A 26,341-nucleotide genomic window follows, 5' to 3' on the forward strand; every position below is an offset into this window, starting at 1 on the left:
CTATATATATTAAGTCCAATAGGGCATATATAGGGTAAGAGGTAAAGTTATTATATTATATAACTTCTATCTAGTTATATAGTATAGGTAAGTACTAGATATACTAGGTAATAGGAAATTGTTCTTCTAGCTTCTAAGCTACTTATTATTACTCCTACTTAATCTATATTAACTAGGAAAAATAACTAATAGAATAAAATAATAACTATAAAAAATAAAATAATAACTATAAGGAATAAAATAATAACTATAAAGAATAAAATAATAACTATAAGGAAAAGTAGTAACTACTATAGCTATTATAATATACTATAATAATAGCCTAATTCTCCTACTTACTAATAGGTATAATAGTACTTATTAGTATATATAAGTTACCTTTTTTTTCTAAGTATAGGGTAGTTTATAGTTATACTAAGTATAGAGTAGCTTATAGTTATACTAGGTATAGAGTAGTTTATAGTTATATAGAAGGCCTTATTACTATATTAGGGGCTTTATAATTATTATATTTTCTACTTTTTACTTATAAGGTAATTTAACTTAAAAACCTATATAAATAAATTTTATAAAAAATAAAAGTTATATTATAAACTATATTTAATAAAAACACCTTATCCTAAAGGCTATAGAATATATAAAGAACTACTAGCTAAAGTATACTAAATACTATACTAATACTAAGTATACTATATTAATACTATACTAATACTAAGTATACTATATTAGTATTATACTAGTATTATACTAGTACTATACTAATACTAAGTATACTAATTAACTATAATAGTTCTAAGAGTAATAAAATAGTAATAAACTTATAAAGGCTTAGGCTTTTATAAGATTATAGCTATAAAGGGAGCCTTAATAGCTATAAAACCTATAGAACCTTATAACTTATAACTATAAAAGGCTTACTATAATACCTTTAAAGAATAATACCTTAAAGGCTTAGTATTAATTAGCTTATAATAGTCTTAAAAGTAATAAGATAATAATAAGCTATAAGAAAAGCCTTAATAGTTATAAAACTTATAAAGCCTTATAACTTATAATTATAAAAGACTTATTATAATACCTTTAAAAGGTAATACCTTAAAGGCTTAGTACTAATTAGCTTATAATAGCCCTAGAAGTAATAAGATAATAGTAAATAGAGAGCTTATTAGCCTTTAAAGAGTAATACCCTAAAGGCTAATACTAATAAAGGTATTAATAAAGAGCTAGTTAGCCTTTAAAGGGTAATACCTTAAAGGCTAATACTAATAAAGGTATTAATAGAAAGCTAGTTAGCCTTTAAAAGGTAATACTTTAAAGGCTAATATTAATAATATTAATAAAAAGCCTATTATAGTACCTATAAAGGGTAATACCTTAAAGGTATAAAGCTAATTAACTATAATATTTATAGAATAGCTTTAATAGGTAATACTCTAAAGACTAGAGGCTTTAAGAGTATAATACTTTTAGAATAAATCCTTAGAAAATTATAGCTTAGAAGGTATTTAGTATAGTTCTAAGTAATACCTATACTTATAAAAGGCTAGCTTTAATAGTAGCTTAGTTATAATATTAATAATATTTTAAATACTTAGAATTTAACTAAAACTTAACTAGTATAATATATTTTTATTATATAATTAGTAATATTAAATATTTATATACTTTATATAAAGGTATTTTTAAATACTAGAAGCTTAGGTAATAGTATTAGAGTTATTAGCCTAGATAGTAGTCTTAGTATAAGTAGGCTTTTCTTTAAAGGTTTTTATAATAATATAATAAAGCTATTAAATCTAGATAACTTTTTAGGCTATATTATATTAAGAAATATACTCTACTTTAATAGTTAAGTATATAATAATATTTTATAACTTTAAATACTAAGATATAATACTACTTTTTAAGGTAATAATAAAGTTATTAATAGATTTATATATTTATTAGTAATTAATATAATTAGTATTATAGTAAATTTAAGGTCTTTTATTAAGTCTTATAAAAATAAGTTTATAATTAATAATACCTTTAATATATTATAAGAGTTATTTTAAGCTAGTAATATATTCTACTAATAAGGTAGCTATAAATCTATAATAATAGCTAATAGTAAAGTAGATATTAGGCTTAAAGTAGTTAAAAAGATAAATTAGGCCTTTATAGGTCTTAGTATATTAGCTATTCTTAATAGTTAGCTATTACTTAATACTTTTAGTAGTAAAACTTATTAATAGGTTATAAGGTTTATAGTTAAAAAGGCTAGCTTTTTTTAAAAAAGCTTTAGTATATTTATTTTAAAAGAGTATAAGGGTTTTTATATATTAATCTTAATAAATATTAATACTAAAATAGTAGTTAATAAAGCCTATATTTATTATCTTATAGGTATTTAATAAGGCTTTCTTAATCTTTATAATAGTAACCTTATTCTTACTAATAATAAGAAGATTATTAATATAAACTATAATAATTAAGTTATCTTTATAGATAAATAGGGAATAATTAAGCTATATAGGCTTAAAGTTAAGACTTTAAAGTATTTTATAAAGGGTTAAATATTAGATTTATAAGGCTTACTTTAGCCTATATAAGGACTTTAATAGCTTCTATACTTTCTTAAGGTATTCTTTTTAATATTCTTTAGGTATTTTAATATAGACTTTAGTATTTATAAGACTATAAAGGAAGATAGTTTTAATATTTATTTATTTAACCTTAAGGTTTAAAGTAGTTATAATTACTAGTAGTAAGTATAATATTAAAATTTTTAGTATATTTATAAATATTTTATAATAATTAAATCTTTTATATTAATTAAAGCCTTTTACTATATATTAGGATTTTTAGTAAATAACCTTATTATTAATACCTCTTTTAAGTTTATATACTTATTTATTTAAAAGAATAGTCTTATTTTTAGGCCTATTAACTATAATTATAATATAGTTCTTTACTAGAAAGTTATATTTATTTATTATTAAGCCTTTTTACTTTTATAAGTTAAGATAAAGAATAGCTTACTTATATATTATAGGTTCTTTATTATAAATAAGGTTATTAAATATAATAAGGTTTATTATATTATTAAGATTAAAGTAGAGTATATATTAGTAGTTTTAAGATATTAAGACTAATTTAATTAGAATTTTAATCTATATTATAGGTCTTTCTTCTTATTTAATAATACTATTTAAAGCTAAGAATAAGGGTATTTTAAAAAGGTTAAATAGTATCTTATTAATATTAATAATAAAGATAGGATATAAGGTTAATTAAATATTTAATAGTATTAGTTTAAATTTATTATTATTTAATATATATAGATAGCTAATAAAGTTATTATTATTAGCTAGGTTATAGATATTATTATTATTATTAGTAATTCCTAATATTATTAATATAGAGAATATAGAGGGTATTATTTACTTAGGCCTTATAGTTAAGGTAGTAGGTATATTATAGTACTTTACTATAAAGCTCTTATTAGTAGGTAAGTTATAAGTAATTAAAGTAATTTCTATATACTCTTATCTTTTACTAATTACCTATTAACTTAAAGAATAGTATATAGTTTTACTCTTATAACCTAAGATAAAGTTATTCTATTAAAAAAGGTTATATTTAAAATTTTTAAATAGCTAGTTAGGCTATTCTTAAAAGATAATATTATTAATAACTATTAGTTTATTAAGTCTATTAGTATTTAAGATAATATAGTTAATTTAGCTTTTATATCTAATTAGGATATATAGAATAGTTTTAAAAACTATTCTTAAAATATAATAAGAGGTTTTTTATTACTTATAACTACCTATAATTTATAAATAACTAAGGTTAGGTTTATTTCTAAACTATAGTTTATAGGGAGTTATTAGTTTATTATTCTTTATTATAAAGGTATACTATTAGAAAGTAGTATAGACTTATACTATAACTAGCTAGAATTTAATTAGTACTTTTAACTAATATATAATAAGAAAAAGCTTATTTTATAGTATTCTATTCTTAACCTTAATAATACTATTTTATTAATATTAATTAGTAGTAGAATACTATAGGTATATACCTAAGGAAATATAAGAGTTCTTAAACTAGGTTATAATATTCTCCCCTTTCTAATTTAGCTAGATAAAGTAATATTTATATTCTAAATATTTCTATATCTTTAAGAAATTTAGTATTATATTAAGTAACTAAGATTTCTTTTTAATAGGGAATAACTAGTATATTTTAATATAATTATTAATAATAATAACCTAATACTAATCTTTCTTTTAAAAGGTAAATAAGGTATTAATAATATTAATATAAAAGCTTTTAAAAAAATATATTCCCCTTTTAAAATAAATAAATATAAAGGCTTTCTTTTTATCTTTTTATAAAATAGCTAATATAATATTTATATTAGCTAATAAGCTTTATATTAATAAAGATAAAGATAAGTTTAGTAATATTTTATTCTTTTAAATATTTAAGTTAATTATACTATAGCTTATACTTTAAGTTATTTATTATATAGGCTAATATACTAATACTTAAAGTAATATAATTAATTATATAGACTTTAATAGTTTATTAAGTAGTAAGAATACCCTTTTAATTCTTTATTATAACTACTCTTTTTTTATTAAAGACTATTATAGTATCTTTTACTACTAGGTAGCTAATAAAGAGTAGGCTTATTAGGGTACTTTCTTATAGAATACTATTATATAATTCTAAGGTAATCCTAAGGCTTTTTATAGTAATAATAACTATTCTATAAGTAATAGGTTTTAAGATAATATTAGTAAGACCTTAAATACTAAAGCCTAAGTAAGGGAATAGGTCTTTTATAAGTTCTTTATAACCTAAGATATAGCTAGATATACTAAAGTTAAATAGTATTAGTTTTTAATATAATATTATAAAAAGACTAAAATCTTATTTAGGTTTAATATTTATAAAAGTATTATCTACCTTAAATTAACTAAAGTATTATAAGCTTTAAAAGATAATAAAAGTAAATTAGGTTAACTTAAAGTCTATAAAAGGACTTATATATTATTTAAAGTTAACTTTTTTATATTTATATTTATTATTATATTTTTTAGTTAAGTATTAATACTTTCTATTTTATTAAAATAAAAAGGGTAGGTTTATTAAATAGAGTTTAAGGTATAACTTCTAATATTACTTATTAAAGTAACCTAGAAGCTTATAAAAAAAATAAAAGTACTTAATAGTATTAGGTTTTATTATATTATAAAGAGAATACCTTTTAATAATTATTATAATAACTAAAATAACTTATTATTTAGACTTTTTATTATTTTATTATTTAAGCTTAATAAGATTAGCTATAATTATAACTATTTATATAAATATAGTTATAAGAGTTATAATAGTATTATTAGTTTATTTTAAAATAAAATAAAAAGCTATTTTAATAGTATAGAAGTTAAACTCTTTATTAAGATTATTAATAAAAAGGTATACTATTAAAACCTTAAAGACTTTAAAGTCTTTATTAAGAGATTATTATTTAGCTTAAGTATTAATAAATATTATAATAAGTTTCTTAATAGATTTATATTAAATAAAAGTTAATATTAAAAAATAGTTAATTATAATTTAAAAGATACTAATACCTTTTAGTTTAAAATACTTATTTAAGGCTATAATTATATTTAATACTATAACCTTATTTTTAATAAAGCTATAAGTATATTCTTTAAGGCTTATATTAATAAGAATAATAATATAGACTTAATTCTATATTTATTCTTAAATAAGATTCTCTATAGTTTTACTATTATAAGCCTTAATTAAGATAAAGCTATTTCTTTAGCCTTCTAGTAATAATCTATTAAGATTATTAAGTCTTAGTATATTAATTATCTTTAGCTTCTATTTAACCTAACTACTTTTAGATTTAAGCTTTAAGATATTTAGTACCTCTTTTAATATTAAGAATATAATACTAGATAATAGAGTAGGTAATAAGGCTATAAGAAGATCTTAACTTATAAGAGTTAAGTTACTAATAGTACTACCTACTAAGGGAGTAGAACTTTAAGATAATAAGGAGAATAATAGGCTAAGTATATAATCTCTCTTTTTAAACTAAGTACTTTATATTTATTTAAAAGTAAAAAGTATTTAAATAAATAATAAGAAATTCTTCTTACTAAGTAAGTAGTTATTATATACCTTTTATAATAATTAAAACTATAGATTATAGTAAATAATCTAATAAATATATTTATTTAGAAGCTATAACTATATTAGGTAAATTTATATTATAATATATATAAAATAAGTATATAGAGTCTATATATAAATTACTAAATAAGGTATAATAGTAGAATTTCTTTTTCTTTATATAGAATTTTTATAGTAAATAGACTTATTAAATATATTCTAGATTAGCTAGAGTTTAAGGTCTTTCCTCTTCCTATATATAAAGAGTTATAAATTTCTTAAGTTTTATAGTAAATATTAGCTTATATAGATAGTAGGTAAATTTAGTAAGAAATTAATACTTTCTTTTATTTTATTAGTAGCTTTTATAATATAAGTACTACTAGGCTTATAACCTATTAAGTCTAATAGGGTATATATAGGGTAAGAGGTAAAGTTATTATATTATATAACTTCTATCTAGTTATATAGTATAGGTAAGTGCTAGATATACTAGGTAATAGGAGATTGTTCTTCTAGCTTCTAAGCTGCCTGTTATCAATATATACCCTATTAGTTATAATAACTTAATAGCTTTATTTTTTATTACTAAATAGCTATAGTTTAGGTAGTTTATTAGTACCTTTACTATATATATTAGATATATAAGGTAATATCTTTACTAGTAGAATACTTTTATAATTATAAATATCTTTATATTTAGTATTTAGTATCTAAGTTTAGGTTTAACTAGCTTTTATAATAGAAATATAATAAAGTACTAATAACCTTATTATAATTATATAAGAATTACCTTAATTATAAAGTCTAATATATCTATTTTAACTTTAGTATATATAGTTAGGTTAAATTATATTAGTATTAAGCCTTTCTAGAAAGCTAGTTTTAGCTACTTAAATACTATAATCTAGTTACTATTTAATATAATACCTTTATATTTATTATTATAACTAATATTTATAAGTAGTTTTACTATCTTACTAAATACCTTAATAAATCTATAATAAAAATTAATAAAGCTAATAAATACTTAAACTTTCTTTATACTATAAGGTAGTAGCTATTCTATTATAACTTTAATATAGCTATATTTTATACTAATACTATCTAAGGAGATAATAAAACCTAAGAATAATACTACTATTATTCTAAATTTATATTTTTTAAGGTTTATATATAGCTTTATATTTAGTAGTTATTAAAGAACCTTATAGACTTATTATATATACTTTATAAGATTATTACTATATATTAAGATATTATCTAAGTATATAATATAGGTATAATCTATTAAGCTTTATAGTATTTTATTAATATATTCTTAGAATATAGCTAGTATATTTATAAGGCTAAAAGGTATAACTATATACTTAAAATAGCTATATTTATATTAAAAGGCTATTTTCTACTTATTACCTTTTTAATTTTAAATTTAATAATATATATTTTTTAAATTAATCTTTATAAATACCTTTACTCTTTATAATTAATTTAATATTTTATTTATTAATAGTAATACTATATAATTATAATAGGTTATAATATTAATCTCTTTATAGTTAATATATAAGTATAGTTTACCCCCTTTTTTTAAAATAAATAATACTAAAGCTTTTACTAGACTTATAAAGTATTATATTTATTCTCTTTATATTACTTTATTTAAAAATTTATAAAGTTCTTATAGCTTTCTTTCTATAAGTATATAAATAGGTTTTTATAATAGTATTAATCTTTTATTTAACTTAATTATATATATAGGTCTTTTTATTAAAGGTAGTATTATAGCTATCTCTAGTAAGAATACTTCTACTAGGTCTTAGTATTCTAGGGGAATAGTTATTAGTTTTTTATTATTATTACTTTACTACTCTTTCCTTATAGTATTATCTTCTTTTAAGGTTAGTATCTTTATAGTATATTATATAATTAGGTTAGCCTTTAGTATCTCCCCTTTTATCTTAAATAAAGGTATTATTAAGATAAGTAGGTATTATATTATTATAATAATACTATAAAGTCTTTATATTCTTTATATTATTATAAAGTCTTTAGCTATTAGGTAATAGTTAATATAGTTATATTACTATAAAATATATAGATTAGCTTCTTATAGCTAAAGAAAACTAAAAAGTATATTATTTAACCTAATATTAGTAATAATAAAGTATATTTACTACTATTTTATATATTCTTAATTATATTTTAATTTTACTATCTAGGTAATATACCTTAAAAGTATATATATTATATTATTAAAAATATTTTATAATAGCTTTATTAGCTTTAGTATTTTATTCTTTATTAGCTAATAGTAAATTAAGTTTTCTTAAGTTTTTAAGTTAATAACTACTTTTATTATAAAATTACTACTTTTTTACTATACTATTTCTATTTATATTAGCTTATTATTTACTTTTAAAGACTTTATACCTTATTAAGCTATTCTTATACTTTTTAATAATAGTATATTTAGCTTTATAATAAGCTTACTATTTTATCTTTATATACTTTTTATATTTATATAATTATTCTTATAGTATATAATAATATAACTTATTACTTTATATTCTTAATAATCTAGCTTTATATAGTTAGTTTTATAGTAATATTTACTATATTTCTAGTAAAGAATATTATTTTATTCTCTTTATAATATTACTATATTTCTATAATCTTACCTAGGCTTAGTAATCTTAACTCTTTAAGGTATAAAATTAGATATACTAGTATTATTACTTTTATAAAGTATATCTTACTCTTCTTAACCTCTTATTACTTAGGTATATTTTTAGTTTATTTAGTTATATTATAGTTTTATAATAAAACTATAATATTTTAACTTCTTTTATATTTTAAATACTTCTTTAGCTTTAATATTTTTATTAAGATTAATAATAAAGATATAAATATAAATATAATATAAAGTATTATATTTATATAATTACTTAACTTTAGCTTTTTTATTTCTTAATAACTTATATAATCTCTAAATATTTTATTTTTTATTTATTTTATAAGATTTAACTATAAAAATACCTAAAGGTATTAGGTTTATTTAATATTAACCTTATTAACTACCTAGTTATAAAAGTACTTTTAATTATAAATATTTATATAATCTTTATTAATATTTTATTAAAAAATATAATTTATTAATTTAATATTTTTTTTATAAAGTAAAAAGATATATAAATAACCTTTTATTAATTTATAGTAAATATAATACTCTAAGTATATAATTTAAATTAAAGCTAATTTAGTATCTATAAAGGTAAAGAGTCTAAATACTTAGAGAGCTATATATAGTATACTATAAATACTAGATATATAGTAGTTAAAGATTTATAGTAAACGTAAATTATATAGGATAACTAATCTACTATAAGGTAGGAGGGGCTAGAGTTACCTTAAAGAAGAATTAGTTATAAGATTAGTAAGATCTATAGGTAAGTTAAGCCTAAATTAAGACCTTAAGTAGACTTATAGGAATAGGACTAGTTTATATAAGTTTTAACTAGTATTTAAATAGTATTTAAACTCTAATTAAAAGGATAGGTTATCCTCCTTTTAGTTATTATAAAATAAGGGGGATATTTCCTAGAAGGAAAAAGGGAATAAGTTTTAGTCTTAATAAGTAATATAACCTACTTTTTACTTTCCTATCTTTCTACCTAATCTAACCTTACTATTATAGTAAAGTTATAAAAATTACTTTAAAAAATAGCTTTAAGGTTAATTATAAATATTTAAAATACTTTTTAACTTCCTTTTTTAAAATTTATAGGTTTTATATAATATCTTTTTTAACTTTATTATAACTTTATTTAGTTATTAATTTAAAATTATAATAAAGTTCTTAAAGAACTTTTATATTTTTTCTTATTTATAACTAAATAATAAACTAGTTTTACTTATATATAAGGTTCTATTATATTAAAACTTTAAGTTAAATTATTTAGTTTATTTTTACTTTAAGCTTATTACTTTCTTAATATAATATTATAATAGTCTTATTAAGGTCTAATAGTATACTAATAATAGTAGCTATTAATACTAAAAAGTAAGTTTTATAGGTATTATATACTATAATATTATTAAATAAGATATTTATAAGTAAAGAGTTTACTATATTTATAAATATAATAGCTTTATTAAAAAGTAATAAATAAATTATAAGTAGCTATATAGAGTAGGAATAGGTAATTCTAGTTAATATCTTTTTTATAGGTTTTTTATTTATTATAAATAAAAGTAATTAACTTATTAAAAAATAGTAGTTAATTTAAAAAAGGTAAAAGAAGAGATAATAAAGATATTATAATAGACTAATAATTAACTCTTAATAATAACTTTATTAATTACTAAAAGAGGAAAGTCCTCTTCTAGTAGCTCTTTATTATACTATTACTCTTTTATAGCTACTTATTTATATGTAACTATATATAGGTTGTGATATATATGCTAAGGAGGCCTTATCGTGTAAGATAAACAGCCTGTGACGCGGAAGCAAGACGGTGAAGGAGAAAACGCCGAGTACGAGGCCGTAAAGTAGGTAGACTGGCGCGCAGTTGAGAGCCTCGCATCCAGTGTTAGCCCTGTAGATACAAACAAGCGAGGCTGAGGCTGACGGCGACGGCGACGGCATAGATTCCAAGTAGACGATAGAATAGCGGTCAGCAGTGCATCTAGAGCCTGGATCAGGGAAAGGGAACGGTCGCATCAATGGGACAATATCTCCATCCTCTGGTATAAAAAGGCCAGGCTAAGGCCCCTTTCCCAAGTCACCCATCAACCAAAAGACTTAAAAACCCCTGTTTTTACCTAACATTTAAACATTCATCTTCCATCTCAAAAACCCCTTCTCACGCCTCTACTCCTGAGAATGCCGACCTTGAAAGCCACACTGCTCCTCGTCCTTGCCGCCGTCACCGGCGCCGCCGCCGCCCCGGCAGGCGGCACGGGCATTGTCTATAGCTGCCGCCCAGGCGACTACCTCTGCAGCGGCTACCCGAACACATCGATCCGGGACCACGACGCCCTGATGACCTGCAACGTCCAGGGCGAGTGGATCCTAAGCGCTTATTGCAACATAGACTGCTGCCGCAACGAGACGAGGGAAGGCCGTAAGTTGGCCTTTTGCGTATGCTGAGCGACGACGCCGTGGGGGTGGGGCGGGTGCCGGAGCGGCTCCGAGGCTGGGAACGGGACATGGATGAAGGAATAGCATCCCAGTGCATCATGGGCAAGTTGTGGACGACGGGGGGAGTTCTATTTGCAGCACGAAAACATATGGTGGGCAAGAGGCTCGGGGCCAGACAGACCTTGCTGGGGCGTTGCAACTGCATTCCGACAACGACTCTTCTTACTTGGCATTCTACAAGGAACAAACTTCAAAATCAATCATTCTCCCTGCCGTGATACGTCACGTAGGCTGCGAATATTTGTCGATCCATCCATCTTGGCCATTTTCTCCGGTTCGTGTCGGGTCAAGCTCACGCCACCTTGCAAACATGGTGATGCATATTTCGTCGGAAAGTTGGCTTGGCCATAATCCCCAGACCTTTCTATTGCAAACCCGAGATGTATCCCAGACATTTATTATTTTTAGCCAATATTTTATTTTTCTGCGCGCACAACATATCAACCCTCCCTTTCTTTGCATGTTTGTCTAACTGACTAATAAAGCTACAATGGAGCCTCGAGGTACAGTGACAACGCCACCATGCAATAACTGATTTATGCATATTTGACCCTGCATGTTGATGCACATTACATGCCGGCAGCGCAACTTGCCCGTTTCTTCATCATCAACTAAGCCAATGCCTACTTTTTTCTACCATTTTTTTTTTTCGTAGTTGCAACTTGACTGCAGCCAACAAACAGCCGACCCGACAGCGGGGCTAGCCTCGGCCTCGTTCCGGCCGCATCTTTTCGCCAGGCGCGCCACCGTCAACCTCTCTCCCCCATGCCGCCGACAACATCTCCCTTGCCGCCATGACCGCCTTCAACCCGGCGCTCATCGTCGTCGACCTCCAAGAAGACTTTTGCCCTCCCGTGCGCACGCCTTTCCCCCCCTCCAACGCCCCCCAACTAACCCCCCGCCAGCACGGCTCCCTCGCCGTACCCGACGGCCGCTCCATCGTCCCGCTCATCAACAGCCTCCTCACCCTGCCGTTTGCCCTGCGCATCGCCACGCGCGACTGGCACCCGCCGGACCACGTCTCCTTTGCCCACACGCACCCCTCCGCCGCGCCCTTTACCTCGTGCCACACCATCACCCACCCGCGCACCGGCCAGCAGTACACCACGACGCTGTGGCCCGCGCACTGCGTCGCCGACACCCCCGGCGCGCAACTTCTCCCGGAGCTGGACATGATGCGCGTCGACCGCGTGCTGGATAAGGGCCGCGCCGTCGACCGCGAAATGTACTCTGCGTTTACCGACCCGTTTGGGGAGTCGGATAGCGGTCTGGGCGCGCTTCTGCGGCGCGAGGGCGTGACCGACGTCTATGTCGTTGGCCTGGCGCTGGATTATTGCGTCAGGGCAACGGCCGAGGATGCCGCCCGGCTGGGATTCAGAACCGTGGTCCTGGGCGACGCTACGAGAGCCGTGTCACCCGATACGTACGAACAGGTGGTCGAGGAGCTCAAGAGTCACGGCATCGACGTGGTCCTGTCCACGTCACCAGCCCTGGAAAAGGTCAGGGCTCTTGCATATACATGACAACTAGCACATGACCACCACGAGCGACACGGAGGATGAGTAATGAATAATGAATCAATATTAATATAGCCTATACCATATGCAAACTTCTATAAACCGAAACGAGCGAGTTGCACCATATATACACCGAGTGCACGTCATCAAACGTTGTACGCTAATGCCACGTCTTTCCTCCTACAAAGGATTGCCGACGAAAGTTGCCCAATCCACTCCCCCCTCTTTGGTATCATGGCTAAATTCCCTTGCTGCTTCTACCGTCTAGATCGCTGATGCGCCGCCGCACTCATGCCATTGGCCTTTTCAACCCCATTCGTCATGGCTAGCGAGACAGGTGTGGCCGGCGGCGCAGGCGTTGTCGTCCTCGAGGGCGCAGCGCTGCGGTTATGCTGCATGTGTGCCCGGACCAGATGCCCGGCGGCCAGGGCGCTGCATAGTGACAGCTCACCAGCGAGCACCGACGCCGCAATGATGCGCGCAAGACGCCGTGCGTTGTCACCAGGATTCGTAGGGTGCGAGCCACGCACGCCAAGCAGGTCGAGCATGGAGCTCTGCGGCTCCAGGATGGTGCCCCCACCCAGCGTGCCGACTTCCAGTGACGGCATCGACACCGAGATTTGCAGCGCACCGTGGAGGTTCTTCATGATGGTGATGCAGTTGGAGCTCTCCACCACCTGCGCGGGGTCCTGACCGGTGGCCAGGTAAATAGCCGCGACAATGTTAGCGGCGTGTGCGTTGAAGCCACCCATCGCACCAGCCATGGCGGAACCAATCAAGTTCTTGCTAATGTTGAGCTCGACAAGCGTGTCGACATCGCACTTGAGCACGCTCTTCACAACATCACCAGGAATGATTGCCTCCGCCACAACACTCTTACCACGGCCCTCGATCCAGTTAATGGCAGCCGGCTTCTTATCCGAGCAGTAGTTGCCCGAGACAGAAATGATAACCATGTCGTCGAAGCCACCCTCGGTAGACATAATGTTCAACGCGTGCTCCACACCCTTGGAAATCATGTTCATGCCCATTGCATCACCAGTGGTTGTGCGGAACCGAATGTAGAGATTGGTCCCGGCCATGGCAGTCTTCATCGTCTGTAGACGCGCAAAACGACTTGTCGAGTTGAATGCCTTCTTCATCATATTTTGACCCTCCTCAGAGTCGAGCCACAGCTTGGCCGCACCGGCACGCTCCAGCGTCTCAAAGCTCACACAGGGACCTCGGGTCATGCCGTCACCAGTCAGCACAGTAATAGCGCCGCCACCAGAGTTGATGGCCTTGCAGCCTCTGCTAGCACTGGCAACCAAGACACCTTCGGTGGTAGCCATGGGGATAAAGTAGCTCTGTCCGTCAATCACGAGCGGGCCCGCAACACCGACGGGGATGGGCATGTAACCAATAACGTTTTCACAGCAGGCACCAAAGACGCGCTCCCAGTCGTAGTTCTGGTATGGCAGGCGGGAGCGATCCAGGCTGTGTGTGATGGACGACGTGGCCTTGGTCCGGGAGATAATGGTACGGCGAACCTTGACAGCGCGTGTAAAGTCACCAAGAGTCTTTTCGAGAGCATATCCGGGGATCTTTCCGCGCATTGACATGGCGACAACCTCTTCATCCGTCATCTCCGGAATGCGCTTCTCTAGGAGCAGCTGATCAAGTTCGGCGTTGCTGCGGTTGGCGGTAGGGGTGGGTTTAGGCCTGGTCATGGACAGGCCATCGCCCTCATCATCGGTAAGAGCAGGAGTAGCGGGCTCGGTAGGCTGGGGGGTGGGAGCGACGTATTGTCCTAGAGGAATGGAGCTGGGCTCAGTCTCGTTGAAGCGCTGGGCACGGGCAAGCTCCTTGCGGTCAATGTGGTGCTCCGAGCCCTCGGAAACACTGGGCTCGTTGATACCCCAGCGAGCAATGTTGAACAGGTATCCGTTAAGGCCAACGCTGAGAGCGAGAGCGACAACAATCCACTTGGACAGAATTGGGTCCTCGAGGCTTTTGAGCAAGCTGCCAACAACACGACCACCCACTCCATAGCTGTCGAAATGGCTAGACTGGGATCCGTGGACGGCAGCGTCGGCAAGAGAAGCAGGAAGGGCGTAGTGAATGGAGGGGTACTCGAGCTCATATTTGATGGGCGTAAGGATGGAGACGAGAACGGCCTGGCCACGAGCCTTGGCAGCAGCGAGGACAACATCTAGACCATTTGCGGCCACCTTAAAGGGGTCCACGGGAGGCGTAGACACCACACCGCCGAGACCACCAGCCCAGGAGCGAAGTGTAGCAAAAGAGCTGCCACTGCGGAAGGGGATGGTGCAGATATTGACCACGTTGATGAAGACAAACCCAGAAATCATGAGGACCTTGAACGTGGGGACGCTGCTGCTCTTCATACCGCGACCAAAGAGAGCCTTGTCCTTGGAGGTCTTGGCATCGCCGTTGGGCCAGTCGTTGCTCGAGGCAACATTTTCCGCAACACGGCGGCTGACGCCGTCAGCCTCGAGGGCCTGTCGCATCTCGAAATGGCGCTTGATGCGGTTGATCTCAAGCTTGATGCTGAGAATGGCAGTGTAGAAGGTAAAGAGCAGGAGGCAGTCGAAAAACAGGATCCAAGCGGCGAGGAAACAGAACTGCTGAAGACCACCCTGGACGCCAGAAGCAGCGCCGAGGACCAGAATGGTAATCTCAATAGCGTAGTCGCGGATAATCTCATAGCCTTTGTCCTTGATGGCAGCGTAAATAGCAGTCTGGATGGCGTCCTGGGTGAGAGATTTGCTCTTGCCCTTGGAGTTCTGGGCTTGCTTGCGGCGAGCCTCGATGGCGTGGTTGAGAACGGCGCGGGTGAGGACAATATTTTTTTCGAAGCCGATAGTGACGACAAGGAAAGGCAACCCCTCGGACAGCAGGATGACGCTGATGGGGACACCAAGCTTCGTGGTGACGGCAAGACCAAAAACAAAGGCAAAGGCAGAGGCAAAGAGAGTGCTCATGCCGAGCCAGAGGTTGGAACCCATGCGGCGCATGGACAAGAACAGAGACACAAAGGTCAGGTGCATGGAGAGGTAGCCCAGGACCATGATGACAATGTCGAGAGTCTCGGCGTTCTTGAGCAGGTCAATAAACTCGGTCCAAGCGTTGCGAGCCCACTCGACAAAGGTGTTGCGGGTGTGCACCTTGGCGGCTTTCATGATCCACATCTTTTCCTCGCGACCAAGGCGGGTGAGGACGGCCTCACTATTCTCAGAGGGGATCTCCTGGGCGGCGGTAAGGAATTCGCGAGCCTGGCTGTAAGGGAGGGAGTAGGCGAGGATGCTGTCCTGGGTGTATGTCGTGAAGGGGTTCTCAGTGACGGGCAGAGAGGTGATGGAGAGATTGTGCGGGGTCGGAACGGCCTCGGCGAGGGGAGCGACATCGAGGGAATCGGCGGAGAGAGTATCCGGGAAGACAAAGGTCAGGAGAGCAAGGTGGTCAGACTTGCTGGTGCTCTGGGCACCAGCCTCGACGCTCTGCCATCGCCAGGCAGTCTCGGGGCTGGCATAGAGCTCCCGGCTACCCTCGGTGAGGGAGGACCAGTCGGCCTTGCTGACGGTCGCGGTTCTCTCGAGCAAGCTGTCTTGAATCAAGCCGATGTAGGAGGAGCTGGCGAGGACAGCGACGAGGACGATGGTATGGATGGGGTGGGAACCCGCTAGTCGGCCGAGGAAGTGCAGAAACGGCGTAATGGTCTTGCCGGCCCAGGTCGGGGGCGCGGCCTTGGCGGGGCCAGTCGTCTCACCGCGAAAGCGCGTGGGAAGAAAATTCATCTCGACGGTGTCTGAAAAGGTAACTCGGCGGCTCGGTTTACGACATTGGCGAGGGCGAGGAGGACGCGGGGCTTCGGAGATGGGTCCTAGGCGGGGTGTGAGTATGTGCTGACGAGCAGGGAGGTCCATTTGGGAGAGCGGGCGGCATGGCCATGGGAATATAGGTTTGAGGGAGATATGTAGTGAAGTTTGAATAGAAGGGATCGCGGCATTCGGACAGGAGAGAGACAGGGTCTGTGTTCGGCAATGGGCTTACCTGAGCTGAGGTAGGATCGCTAGGGGGTTTTGATGGTGCGTAGCGTCAGACGCCGCAGCAATGCAGACTGCTGATGTGTGATGTGTCGACTGCGGCGTAGGCAGTGCACTCTGGGCAGTTCGATGCGATACTGTAATGGTGGTCCTGCCTGTGGCTTTTTTTTTGTCATTGTCAGTCGGCTGGTTAGGAACAATACTAAGGCGGCACGCGCCAATGGGCGGGATGAAGCAGTAGTGTGGGAGGCGACAAAAAATGGTTGCTTGGTGCGTAATCGGAGACGGGACGTGTACATACAGGTAGGTAAGGGAAGAAATGAGCAGCACAAGAGACAACTCGGTGCGCTGTGGTTAGAAGAGAAAAGGAAAAAATGAGAGACGAAAAGGACGAGATGCTGTCCGTGGTGTTGAAGGCGGTATGAAAAAGAAACCAGAAAACAAGAAAAAGGATACTTGAAAGTTGGGCAGCCCCAGTACAGAAGCGAAGACGATCCCCTGGCTGGCAAGATTTAATTGCGGGCCCTGACAAACTGGTAGGGTAGTAGTACTGTACGAAGTAACTGGTGGGTGTCAGGGGAAAAAAGAATTCATTGACGGTGCAATTCTAAGCGGATAAATACCTCTCTTTGAGGCTCGCAGCTATCTTGTGTACGGATGTGGTAGCCTAATCAACAAAGATTCCGCCAATAGCTGCCATTCTGGTGTTGATGCTGCGTCGCCCTCAACCTGTTGGTGATGTGATACGCAGCCGGCTGTTGGGCCGAATACGTGATGCGCGCTGGCCTGCTGGCCTTGCACTAGCACCATCTGCGTAATCCGTAGGTACAATCTCGTAGATACGCCGGCTCGCTGTTGCGACCTGTGCCCCACTACGAAGAAAAGGAGCGAAGAAAAAGGGCGAGAAAAAAAAAGGACGGGCTGTCGATTGCAGGGGGCTTGCAGCAGCCTTGCGGTGAAGAAGCGCGCCGGGAGGTGTGAGCGAATACGCATACGGCGTTCCGTGTCCGCATAATTTGTACACTGCCGACCTAGTTAGTAGCATCATCAACTTCTTATTATCATTATTTGTAAGTTGTTCGGGTCTACCAGAGGACGATTCAAACGCGATTAAGTTTTCCTGTTTATTGTTCAAGCTAGAAATATTCGGTCGCAATTTGCATACAAATCGCTCTGCTTGCAATACTCATCTTCCCTCCCCCTATCCTACCACAGCCTAATCATGTTATCGATGAAGACTGCCATCTCATCTCTCTCTCTCTTCCTTCTTTTTTTTTTCTTTTTTGTTGAATAAATCATCCGCTCACTGCCACCCCCTCGCCCCCCAAATTTACACAAAAAAAAAGTACCTGTGATCGCTCAGTCGCACAGTCGACAACAGATGGGTTTCCCACTCCCAAACTCAGTAGAAAGAAAAAAAAAAAGGCCAGCCATGGAAAACGAATCGCCCCACCGATGCTGCACTATCATCATCATCTCGCCACTCGCACACGAAATTCCAGATTTCACGCGTTCGACAACTCCATCCTCGGTGCCGGGTAGCCACCGTGCCGAAGCACCGCCTCATCTTCGGCGCAGCCACCGCCGCTCGCGCCGGGCGACCGCGTCGGCGCCGCTACACGCCGTAGCTGCGGCAGCGTAAGCATCTTGCACCGCCCTTCCTGCAGCAGCTTCTTGGTCGTCACGCGATCAGGGTAGTTGCGCAGGCACATGTTGGTAAAGTGCGTCCCATAGTGGATGCCTTCCGCGTCCGACGCGGCACCGCTCTCATACCCGGGCAGGGGCTTGAGGACAGACGCAAAGTTGGGCTCGTGGAAGTAGGCAAAAGCAAACCGCTCCCTGGTGTTGAGGCCGACCTTGTGCGGCGTCGACTTGAGGTAGCTGTTTGTCATGTACTGCATCATGTCCCCTGTATCACTGTCAGTTGATCCGCGCTCCATTCTGTGCGAGTTTTGGACCCTAAATCACGTACCAGGAAACACAGTGAATACTCCGGGGGTGGGTGGCACGTAAACCCAACCAGAATCGTCTTCCCGCATGCCAGCCGCGCTCTTTTCCCAGTTGGCGTAATGTTCGCTCTGATGTGGCGGCCTTACAAACAAACCTGTCAAACGTCAGTATCTAGGCTGGCAGCTCGGCTTGACCGAGTATACGTACCACCAACTTCATCTTGCGCGGCCATGACCAACAGGCCATAGTCTGTGTGGGAACCAATGCCGCGCCCCTTCTTTCCCTTGCCGTTGGTTTGATCTCTCTGTGGAAAGCTGCACATCTGTTAGCCATGAATGCGTCTAGTTTTCTGTAAAATCTGGCACACATACCGCAGTACTCGCATGTGATGCCATCCATCCTCGGTGTACCGCTTGAGAGACCCCCGTGGAACGCGGAGACCCAGTTCAATCATCTCCAGCAGCTGATCGCCACTCCGTGAGAGATCGTCTGTATATGCCGTCATGTTCAACTTCATGTCCTCGTTCGGCCACGGGCACGGGCCATGGCATGGCCACTTTCCAGCCACTCTGTGGTCATCCTCTGCCAGATCCTTGGTCACTGTAAATATTTCCGAATAGTCGGCGACGCCGTCCGTAATCTCCTCACCCGAGGCAACATAGCCAGCGTAGCTCTTCTCGTTAACACACTGCTGCTTCTGTGCGCTTCTCCGCTGGAAGAAGCGCCGGCTGGCCGCATTTGCATTCTGGTATATGCTCTGCTGCTGCGGTGACATGGCGATCTGTAAGATACCATCCCGGCGCCATGACTGAACCATGGCCTCTGCCATCAACCGGTCAGATGCCGACCCTGTCACCTTGTCGGGCAGGCAATACGTGTTCAGCCGACCAACAGAGGCGGTAAACCCCGGTGGCATGGTGCTGTCACTAGCCAAGCCGCGGCGGCGTTGGCCGACTAAGAGCTTTGCCACAGACTGGCTACAACTACCACCACTGCCGCCACAGAGACGAGCTGTGCTTGCAAGCAGTGATTGCATCATGTAAGAGGGGAAGTAAAGGAAGTATCAAGTATTCACTAGTTTGTATTTAGTGAGATGAGTAGTGATATCCTGTTGCCGTGGAAAGTGATCGAGATCGAGAGCAGGGGGGAATATCTGGGGTTCAAATACTTTTCGCAAACACAGCACTATGCTGTCCTATTGCACGGCGAGACGACTGGCCCCGCCAAGGCCGAGCTCCTGACCTGGACCGGTAAGACCATTTCGCCGTTTTTGCACTTCCTCGACCGACTCGTGTGCTCCCACCCATCCATACCATCGTCGTCTTCGTCGCCGTCCTTGCCAGCTCCGAACGCAATAGCGCCAATGCTTGGATATGGTACAGAACATTCATTTCTAGTCGCATTCAATGCATGCCATCGAGATCGCTGACTGTTTTCCCCGTTAAAGAAGGCCCGAAGCGGACGGCGCCCGACCTCGGACTTGAGCCTGTGATACTGGAACAGCCTTTGCTGTCAATGAAAAGAACCTCCTCTGACCTGTACAGTTGTGCGACCCTTGTTAAACTACCATGATACCGCCCTCTTTATCCGAGGAAGGAAAGTCGTCCCCGTGCCTTGGCTAGACCGGAGAGTCGCAGGAGCCTCATCGACAGACCGCTGCAATCGGCCGTCCGGATGCGCGAGAAGCCGTAGTGACGCATCGGGAGATAATGCAAAGAACCTGCCAGGCAGCGAGTATGCTCAATCTGGCGGTCGCACATGTCGTATTTATGACGACGAGTAGACCCTTGGTGTATGTGTGTATGTGTATTCGAGAAGGGTCTCTCACAAAGACCGCAGTCGGCTTGACATTCGAAGCGAGCCGATGAATTGTCATATGAACACAAGTCACACTGGAATTTTGAACACGGTCAGCGAGATGCCCACCTCGAATATACTGACTTTCTGGTCTTTTGTCTGCATATCGGCTTCGTCTACGTTGCACTGACCATGGAAAGAGACATCGGCATTGACGAATCCTGCATCCCGTAAAAGCGTGAAGCAGAGATGATATTGTGGGAATTGCAATTCTAGAAGCAAAAAAAAGAGACTGGTCACCTTCCACACACCCACACGTCGACAAGTTTTCTTTGTCAAACCCCCGCCTCATGCTGTACTGGTATGCAAGATTAGTCTAGATTCATGTGGCCAAGACGCACTGCGGATCGGGTGGAAGCATTGCAAATCGGAGTATTTCCAAACTTAGATATAAATTTTACGCAGATACGGGTTTGCATCCAACACCATTGTAGAAAAATATGCGCATCCGCGCATCTGCGCAGGGTCTCACATTGTTTGCTAACTTGATGCTAACGGGTATTCCGATTTCATGGCGGCGTAGGCCATATGTCACTCGCCTGGTGAAACCATAACAGCGGTTTCCATGCAAATGTACAATAAATGTATCTCGTCCAAAATGATAAGTGAACAAATGAACGAAAGCGACAACTTCCCTCTCACCGACGTTTGCATGCGCACAAACGCGTTCTAGAGCAAAATGGTGGAATGGTCGTCTACTTCCTGGGGCACTTTTTGTCCCTCTTGTGGGACTTGCGCTCCTTGTGCGGGTTGGCTACTTCGCGCTCGTGCATCGTAGGTAGGGTTCGCTAGTCCTCATCCTCGTCGCTCGTGGCCTCGATGTTTGCTTTGTCCGACTTTTCCTTCTTCGACTTCTTCACCATGGTTGCGGTGTCTCCCTCAGGTTTGTCCGGCGTATCAACGAGTTGCCCCATTTCGCGTAGCTTTCCGCTGATTGAAGGCAAAAGCTTCAGTAGCGCGGCGTACTGGTCCACCGGCATCGAGATGCCCTGGATCTGTTAGCCCCAAGAACGGGGAATCAATAGACTCAATTGCTTACTTTCTTGCCATGCAAAAGTTTGCCGTTCTTTTCGTAGTACTCTCGAATGCTGATCATGCATACGCCCTTGAACTCAGAAATGCCCACTCGGCGTGTGTTGGAGATCTGCAGCAAACGGTTAGTTTTGGAGGCACTCACAGCCGAGCGGAGATAAACTGACCTCCCAGAAAGGGTTGCCTTCATCATCTTTTCCTGCAGGTGAGACGATGCCTGCGCTGGTTTTGCTCTTCTTGGAGACCTTGTGCACTACCTCGGCGTCGCTGCCGTCTTCTCCGACGCTGGCGCGTCTTTTGTTGCCCATGATGACTGATCGATGGAGGGGATGACAAAGGGAAGAAATGGAAAACGACTCTTGACACCAAAGAGACTCAATTGATATGTAGATTCGGGACCAAACAGTCGCCGAGTCGATGTGAAGTGTCGGGGAGGGAAGCCAGCTGCTGAGACGCGCTGAGTGTCTGCCAAACGCGCTGAACTGAAAGACAAACCGCAACAACGACGCCAGCGCACGTGACTCTACGTTTTGCCAGCTGGCAACTGCCGTGCCGGACCGGCAAGCGTACAGAGACGCTTAATACGCGTCAAAAGTGATAGCAATTCTCATGCCATTGATCACCTCAAAATGATATGGTAGACATCACTTCGTCTCGGGTTCCCTTTACAGTATTTCGTGCTCTTTCACTGAGCCGCTTTAAATGGGCCTGGGCCAAGACAGAGCTCGGCACAAGGCTAGTGTCAGGGGTGGTTCGATCGAAACGTTGATTGGCAGCGCCTCCACTGTTTGCCCCTTGAAGGTTCCCCCAGTTCCAGCACTAAATTGGGATTACGCAGCTGGAGCTCTAAAGTTTGGCAAGGGATGTCTGTTGTATGTTTCTTGTCCACCCCCCATGCATCTTGTCCTCCTCGCCCGTGGCGACGTGAACGTCTACAACTGATATGATATCAACTCGCCATCGCGCATCATATATTAACTCTTGTTCGCTCACCCGCAAGCTATAAACGACGTACTTCAATGGCCGACGCTGCCGAGCCTGCGCAGGGTCTCGAAGCCCCTCCTCGCGATGGCGCAAAGCCCGTTCCCGACTCCAGCGTCGCACAAGCTGCAGAAAGCGAGCCTCTCCTGTCGCATGCCGAAAGACAGGATGCCGCTGCCGAAGCTATAGCAAAGCAAACAATGAACGATATTCCCGAGCCCCCGCAACCGAGCACCGAGGAGTCTGTTCTATTGACCAAAGTCATGAACTTCCTATCTAAAGCATCCCCAGTAACGCTAGCCGGCATCGCGGTTGGCTTTGCTGGCGTCACATACGCCATCCTCGGACAGTTTGGCCTGCTCGTCATTGGCGCGGTAGGAGGCGCCGCTGCTTTTGTCGTGTGGGAGGGTCGCAACCCCAACATTGCCCGAACAGTCCGAGGCGAAAAGGGTCCCGATGCGCTGGAACGCATTTGGACTGACCTTCAGGCCACCAGGGTCGCCGAGGAAGAGAGTGAGGCCGACAAGGAGGACCAACTCATTTTCAAAGGCTTCGACGACTTCCGACCGGAAACCCGCGAGGCTCTAAGCGGTCTTGTCGATACTATAATAAAGGATTACGTCAAGTGGTGGTACAGCCCCATCATTCCGACCGATCACTCGTTCCCCCTTGCTTGTCGCAGAACCCTCACTTCCTATATCCTAGCCGTCTCGAATCGCATGGCTAGAAAAAGACCCGCCGACTCCTTTCTCGACCTTCTGACCAACTCGTCCTCCATCGCCATCGCGTTCATGTCGGAGCTTGCGGCCGCTTTTGCCGATGTGCCCGCCGAGTCGAACATGACCGCCGTCGATGCCGTCTATACATATCTCGCGTCAAACACAGACTCGCGGCTGGCGAGCTTGTTGAACCAAAAACAACAAGCCGCCAAGTTCAAAATGGTCGCGGATGACCTGCTGTCATTCATGGAACCCAGTGCCTATGACTGTGACCCAGCCCGTGCTCTTCTGAGAGAAGTTCTAGCCAACACCGTTCTGGAAAACTTGCTGCAAACATGCAGTAAACCTGAATGGATCAACGGCTGGATCGTGTACCTCTTGGAGGCCGGAGAACCTGACATCAACCAGGCCATCGACGTGGGAATGCAACGCGCCCGAGATACCGCCAATAACATTTTCGCCGATATCGATGGTAATGTTGGAAATATTAGCATTGCCAAGCCCGTCGGCCGCTCGTCCGGCGAGTATGAACGTGGTAGAAGAAAAGAAGTACAAGTGCATAGGAAGCGACTTAGCAAAGCTGACGAAGAAGTTGAAGTGGCCGTCGAGGAGATGAAACGCATGAGTGGGATGATGGAAGATACCGAGGAACGCAGGCGATCAATGACCAACGACTCATCCGCGCCTTCGATGCAGAGCATAGATCCGTTCTCGACTGACGAGGCTGCTTCTAATCGCACAACTGCGACGACTATACAGTATTCGACCCCTCCGCTAGCTCAAGGCCGCTCGTCTCCATTTGGTGCTTCTGTTGATGGTGCAAGTGAACCAACATTTACTCCGGTCACGCCTCGCTCGACCATGGATACTTCAAGTCAGAACTCGTCGCCAAAACGTGATCGCCGAGACAGCCAACACTTTACCAATTTTGACCAGATCGTCCCGGCAGCAGAACCCGAACAAGAAGAAGAGGACGCGCCGAAGAAAGCGCCGCTGACGCTCCACAACGCTTCCTTTACGCTCCACGACGATGCCACTGGCGATACTGCCAAGATTCGAAATAAGCCGAACTGGGACTACTTGATTCAGGTTGAGCCGTCTTCAGCTGGATACCCTGGATGGATGATTGTGAGAAGGTACTCTGATTTCGAAACGCTCCATGAAATTTTGCGACGTATCGCGACAGTGTCTGGTGCTACGGCTTTCACGGAGCTACACAAAGAGCTGCCGGGCTGGAAGATTCACAGCCGAGAGTCGCTTCGTGGCGAGCTGGAACGTTATCTTCGCGATGCCTGCTGGTACCAATGCCTCGCGGAGAGTGAAGGCATGAAGAGATTCCTTGAAAAGTCACAGGGTCATACGCATGGCAACAGCAAGTCATTTGCCTGGGAATCTGTTGGCAAAAACATGCTCGATGTTCTTGCGATTGCGCCAAAAGGTGCGATGGAAGGCGGCAAGACTCTTGTCGGTGGCGTTACGGGCGTATTCGGAAACTTCCCCGGCATCGGAAAGAAGGCTCCAAACCAATCCGTCGATCTGACACCAAGTAAACGGCATTCACTTTCAACGCCCGTGAGAACAGACACGCTCAAGTCGTCGCCTGCGAGATCTGAGCGTGCTAGTATTGACAGTCAGCGATCTTCGGTTGTCTCTACTCAACCCGGCAAAATGCCCATGATGGAACGCCGACCAAGCCTTCAGTTCCAAAGTGATAATGAAGGAGACGGGACTCGCATGGGACGTTCCGAGAGGCTCGACTCTACAGCATCTGCCTCGATCAGTGCTCGACCAAGCCGAGAACATAGTAGAGCTTCAAGCTTGGCGCCGCCGCTACGGTCTCCGTCGTCCATCAGCTTGGAGTACGTTAAGCTACCACCGCCGCCGGATGAGATGGCCGATGACTACGAGTCGCCTTCGGGCCGTGACGTGACGGCTATGAATGAAACAGCTCATAGCAAAAACCACTCTATTGGGCACATGTCTCAGCCCTCGATCAGTTCCACTCAAGGTTCTGCAACGAATGGAAAGAAGGCGGCCGTCCGACCCATCAAAGCTCACTCGAAACTTAGCGAGAACGAAACGAGGGTTGCCGTGGAGCTCCTCTTTGCTGTGATTAATGAGATGTACACACTTTCGTCGGCTTGGAACATTCGTCGCACTCTACTGACTGCCGCCAAATCTTTCCTGCTGCGTCCCGGAAACCCGTCCCTTCTTACTGTGCAGAGTCTGATCCAGTCCTCTGTGCTCGATGCGTACACAGCGGATTCTGGAATCGCGGAGCAGTTGCGCAAAGTGCGGGAAAACAGTATGCCGACAGAGGAAGAGCTAGCTGCCTGGCCTGCGGAGCTGACGGCAGAGGAAAAGGAGCAACTAGCAGCCAAGGCGCGCAAGCTGCTGATCCAGAGCGGCGTTCCTGCGGCGCTCATGGGCGTCATGGGACAAGCGGCGACGGGAGAGGCACTGGGCCGCGTCTTTGACTGTCTCCAGATTGAAGAAGTTGCGCGGGGCCTCATCTTCGGCCTCATCCTCCAGGCTGTCAAGGTGCTCACCCACTGAAACAGGCAATGTACTCACTCTATCCATTCACGACAAAAGCCGCTAGAACCTATTACTGAATCTGGCGTGGGCTTGTAAACGACAGCGAACGAACTAGCGACGACCTGCATTTACCATTTTGTAATTTTTCTGCATACGACAGACGTTGCGAGGCGATAACACAGAGCTCAGACAAAAGGGGCGTTGGGGTAGTCGTCGCGCAAGGCGTTGTACGACTGTGTTTCGCGTGCAAGCATTACGGGAATAGGAGTACTTTTGGAGCATGGAGCAATACAATATCTCATGGGACGACTACTT

General features: G+C 39.8%; 5 protein-coding genes across 5 annotated transcripts; 2 read left to right on the forward strand and 3 right to left on the reverse strand.

Annotated features, from left to right (window-relative positions):
* Nucleotides 1-11,068: 11,068 nt before the first annotated feature.
* CCM_04993 (isochorismatase family hydrolase, putative) lies at nt 11,069-12,952 on the forward strand (the record flags this gene model as incomplete). The annotated part of the gene is made up of 4 exons (XM_006670138.1): nt 11,069-11,309; nt 12,125-12,240; nt 12,292-12,885; nt 12,917-12,952. 4 exons carry the CDS (start codon nt 11,069-11,071, stop codon nt 12,950-12,952), a joined length of 987 nt encoding a protein of 328 aa, XP_006670201.1.
* Nucleotides 12,953-13,160: 208 nt separating this feature from the next.
* On the reverse strand, nt 13,161-17,962 carry CCM_04994 (3-hydroxy-3-methylglutaryl-coenzyme A reductase; the record flags this gene model as incomplete). The annotated part of the gene is made up of 4 exons (XM_006670139.1): nt 13,161-16,711; nt 17,153-17,297; nt 17,779-17,811; nt 17,945-17,962. The coding sequence occupies 4 exons, from the start codon at nt 17,960-17,962 to the stop codon at nt 13,161-13,163; spliced, it is 3,747 nt and encodes a 1,248-aa protein (XP_006670202.1).
* Nucleotides 17,963-18,454: 492 nt separating this feature from the next.
* Nucleotides 18,455-19,815, reverse strand: CCM_04995 (2-oxoglutarate-dependent ethylene/succinate-forming enzyme; the record flags this gene model as incomplete). The annotated part of the gene is made up of 4 exons (XM_006670140.1): nt 18,455-18,858; nt 18,922-19,053; nt 19,107-19,213; nt 19,271-19,815. 4 exons carry the CDS (start codon nt 19,813-19,815, stop codon nt 18,455-18,457), a joined length of 1,188 nt encoding a protein of 395 aa, XP_006670203.1.
* Nucleotides 19,816-21,544: 1,729 nt separating this feature from the next.
* On the reverse strand, nt 21,545-22,096 carry CCM_04996 (RNA polymerase II transcriptional coactivator; the record flags this gene model as incomplete). The annotated part of the gene is made up of 3 exons (XM_006670141.1): nt 21,545-21,751; nt 21,796-21,900; nt 21,956-22,096. 3 exons carry the CDS (start codon nt 22,094-22,096, stop codon nt 21,545-21,547), a joined length of 453 nt encoding a protein of 150 aa, XP_006670204.1.
* Nucleotides 22,097-22,807: 711 nt separating this feature from the next.
* On the forward strand, nt 22,808-26,044 carry CCM_04997 (DDHD domain protein; the record flags this gene model as incomplete). Its single annotated transcript, XM_006670142.1, has 1 exon — nt 22,808-26,044. One exon carries the CDS (start codon nt 22,808-22,810, stop codon nt 26,042-26,044), a length of 3,237 nt encoding a protein of 1,078 aa, XP_006670205.1.
* Between the last annotated feature and the right edge of the window lie 297 nt (nt 26,045-26,341).

The sequence above is a fragment of the Cordyceps militaris genome, assembly GCF_000225605.1.
Source record: "Cordyceps militaris CM01 unplaced genomic scaffold CCM_S00003, whole genome shotgun sequence".
NCBI lineage: Eukaryota > Fungi > Ascomycota > Sordariomycetes > Hypocreales > Cordycipitaceae > Cordyceps > Cordyceps militaris.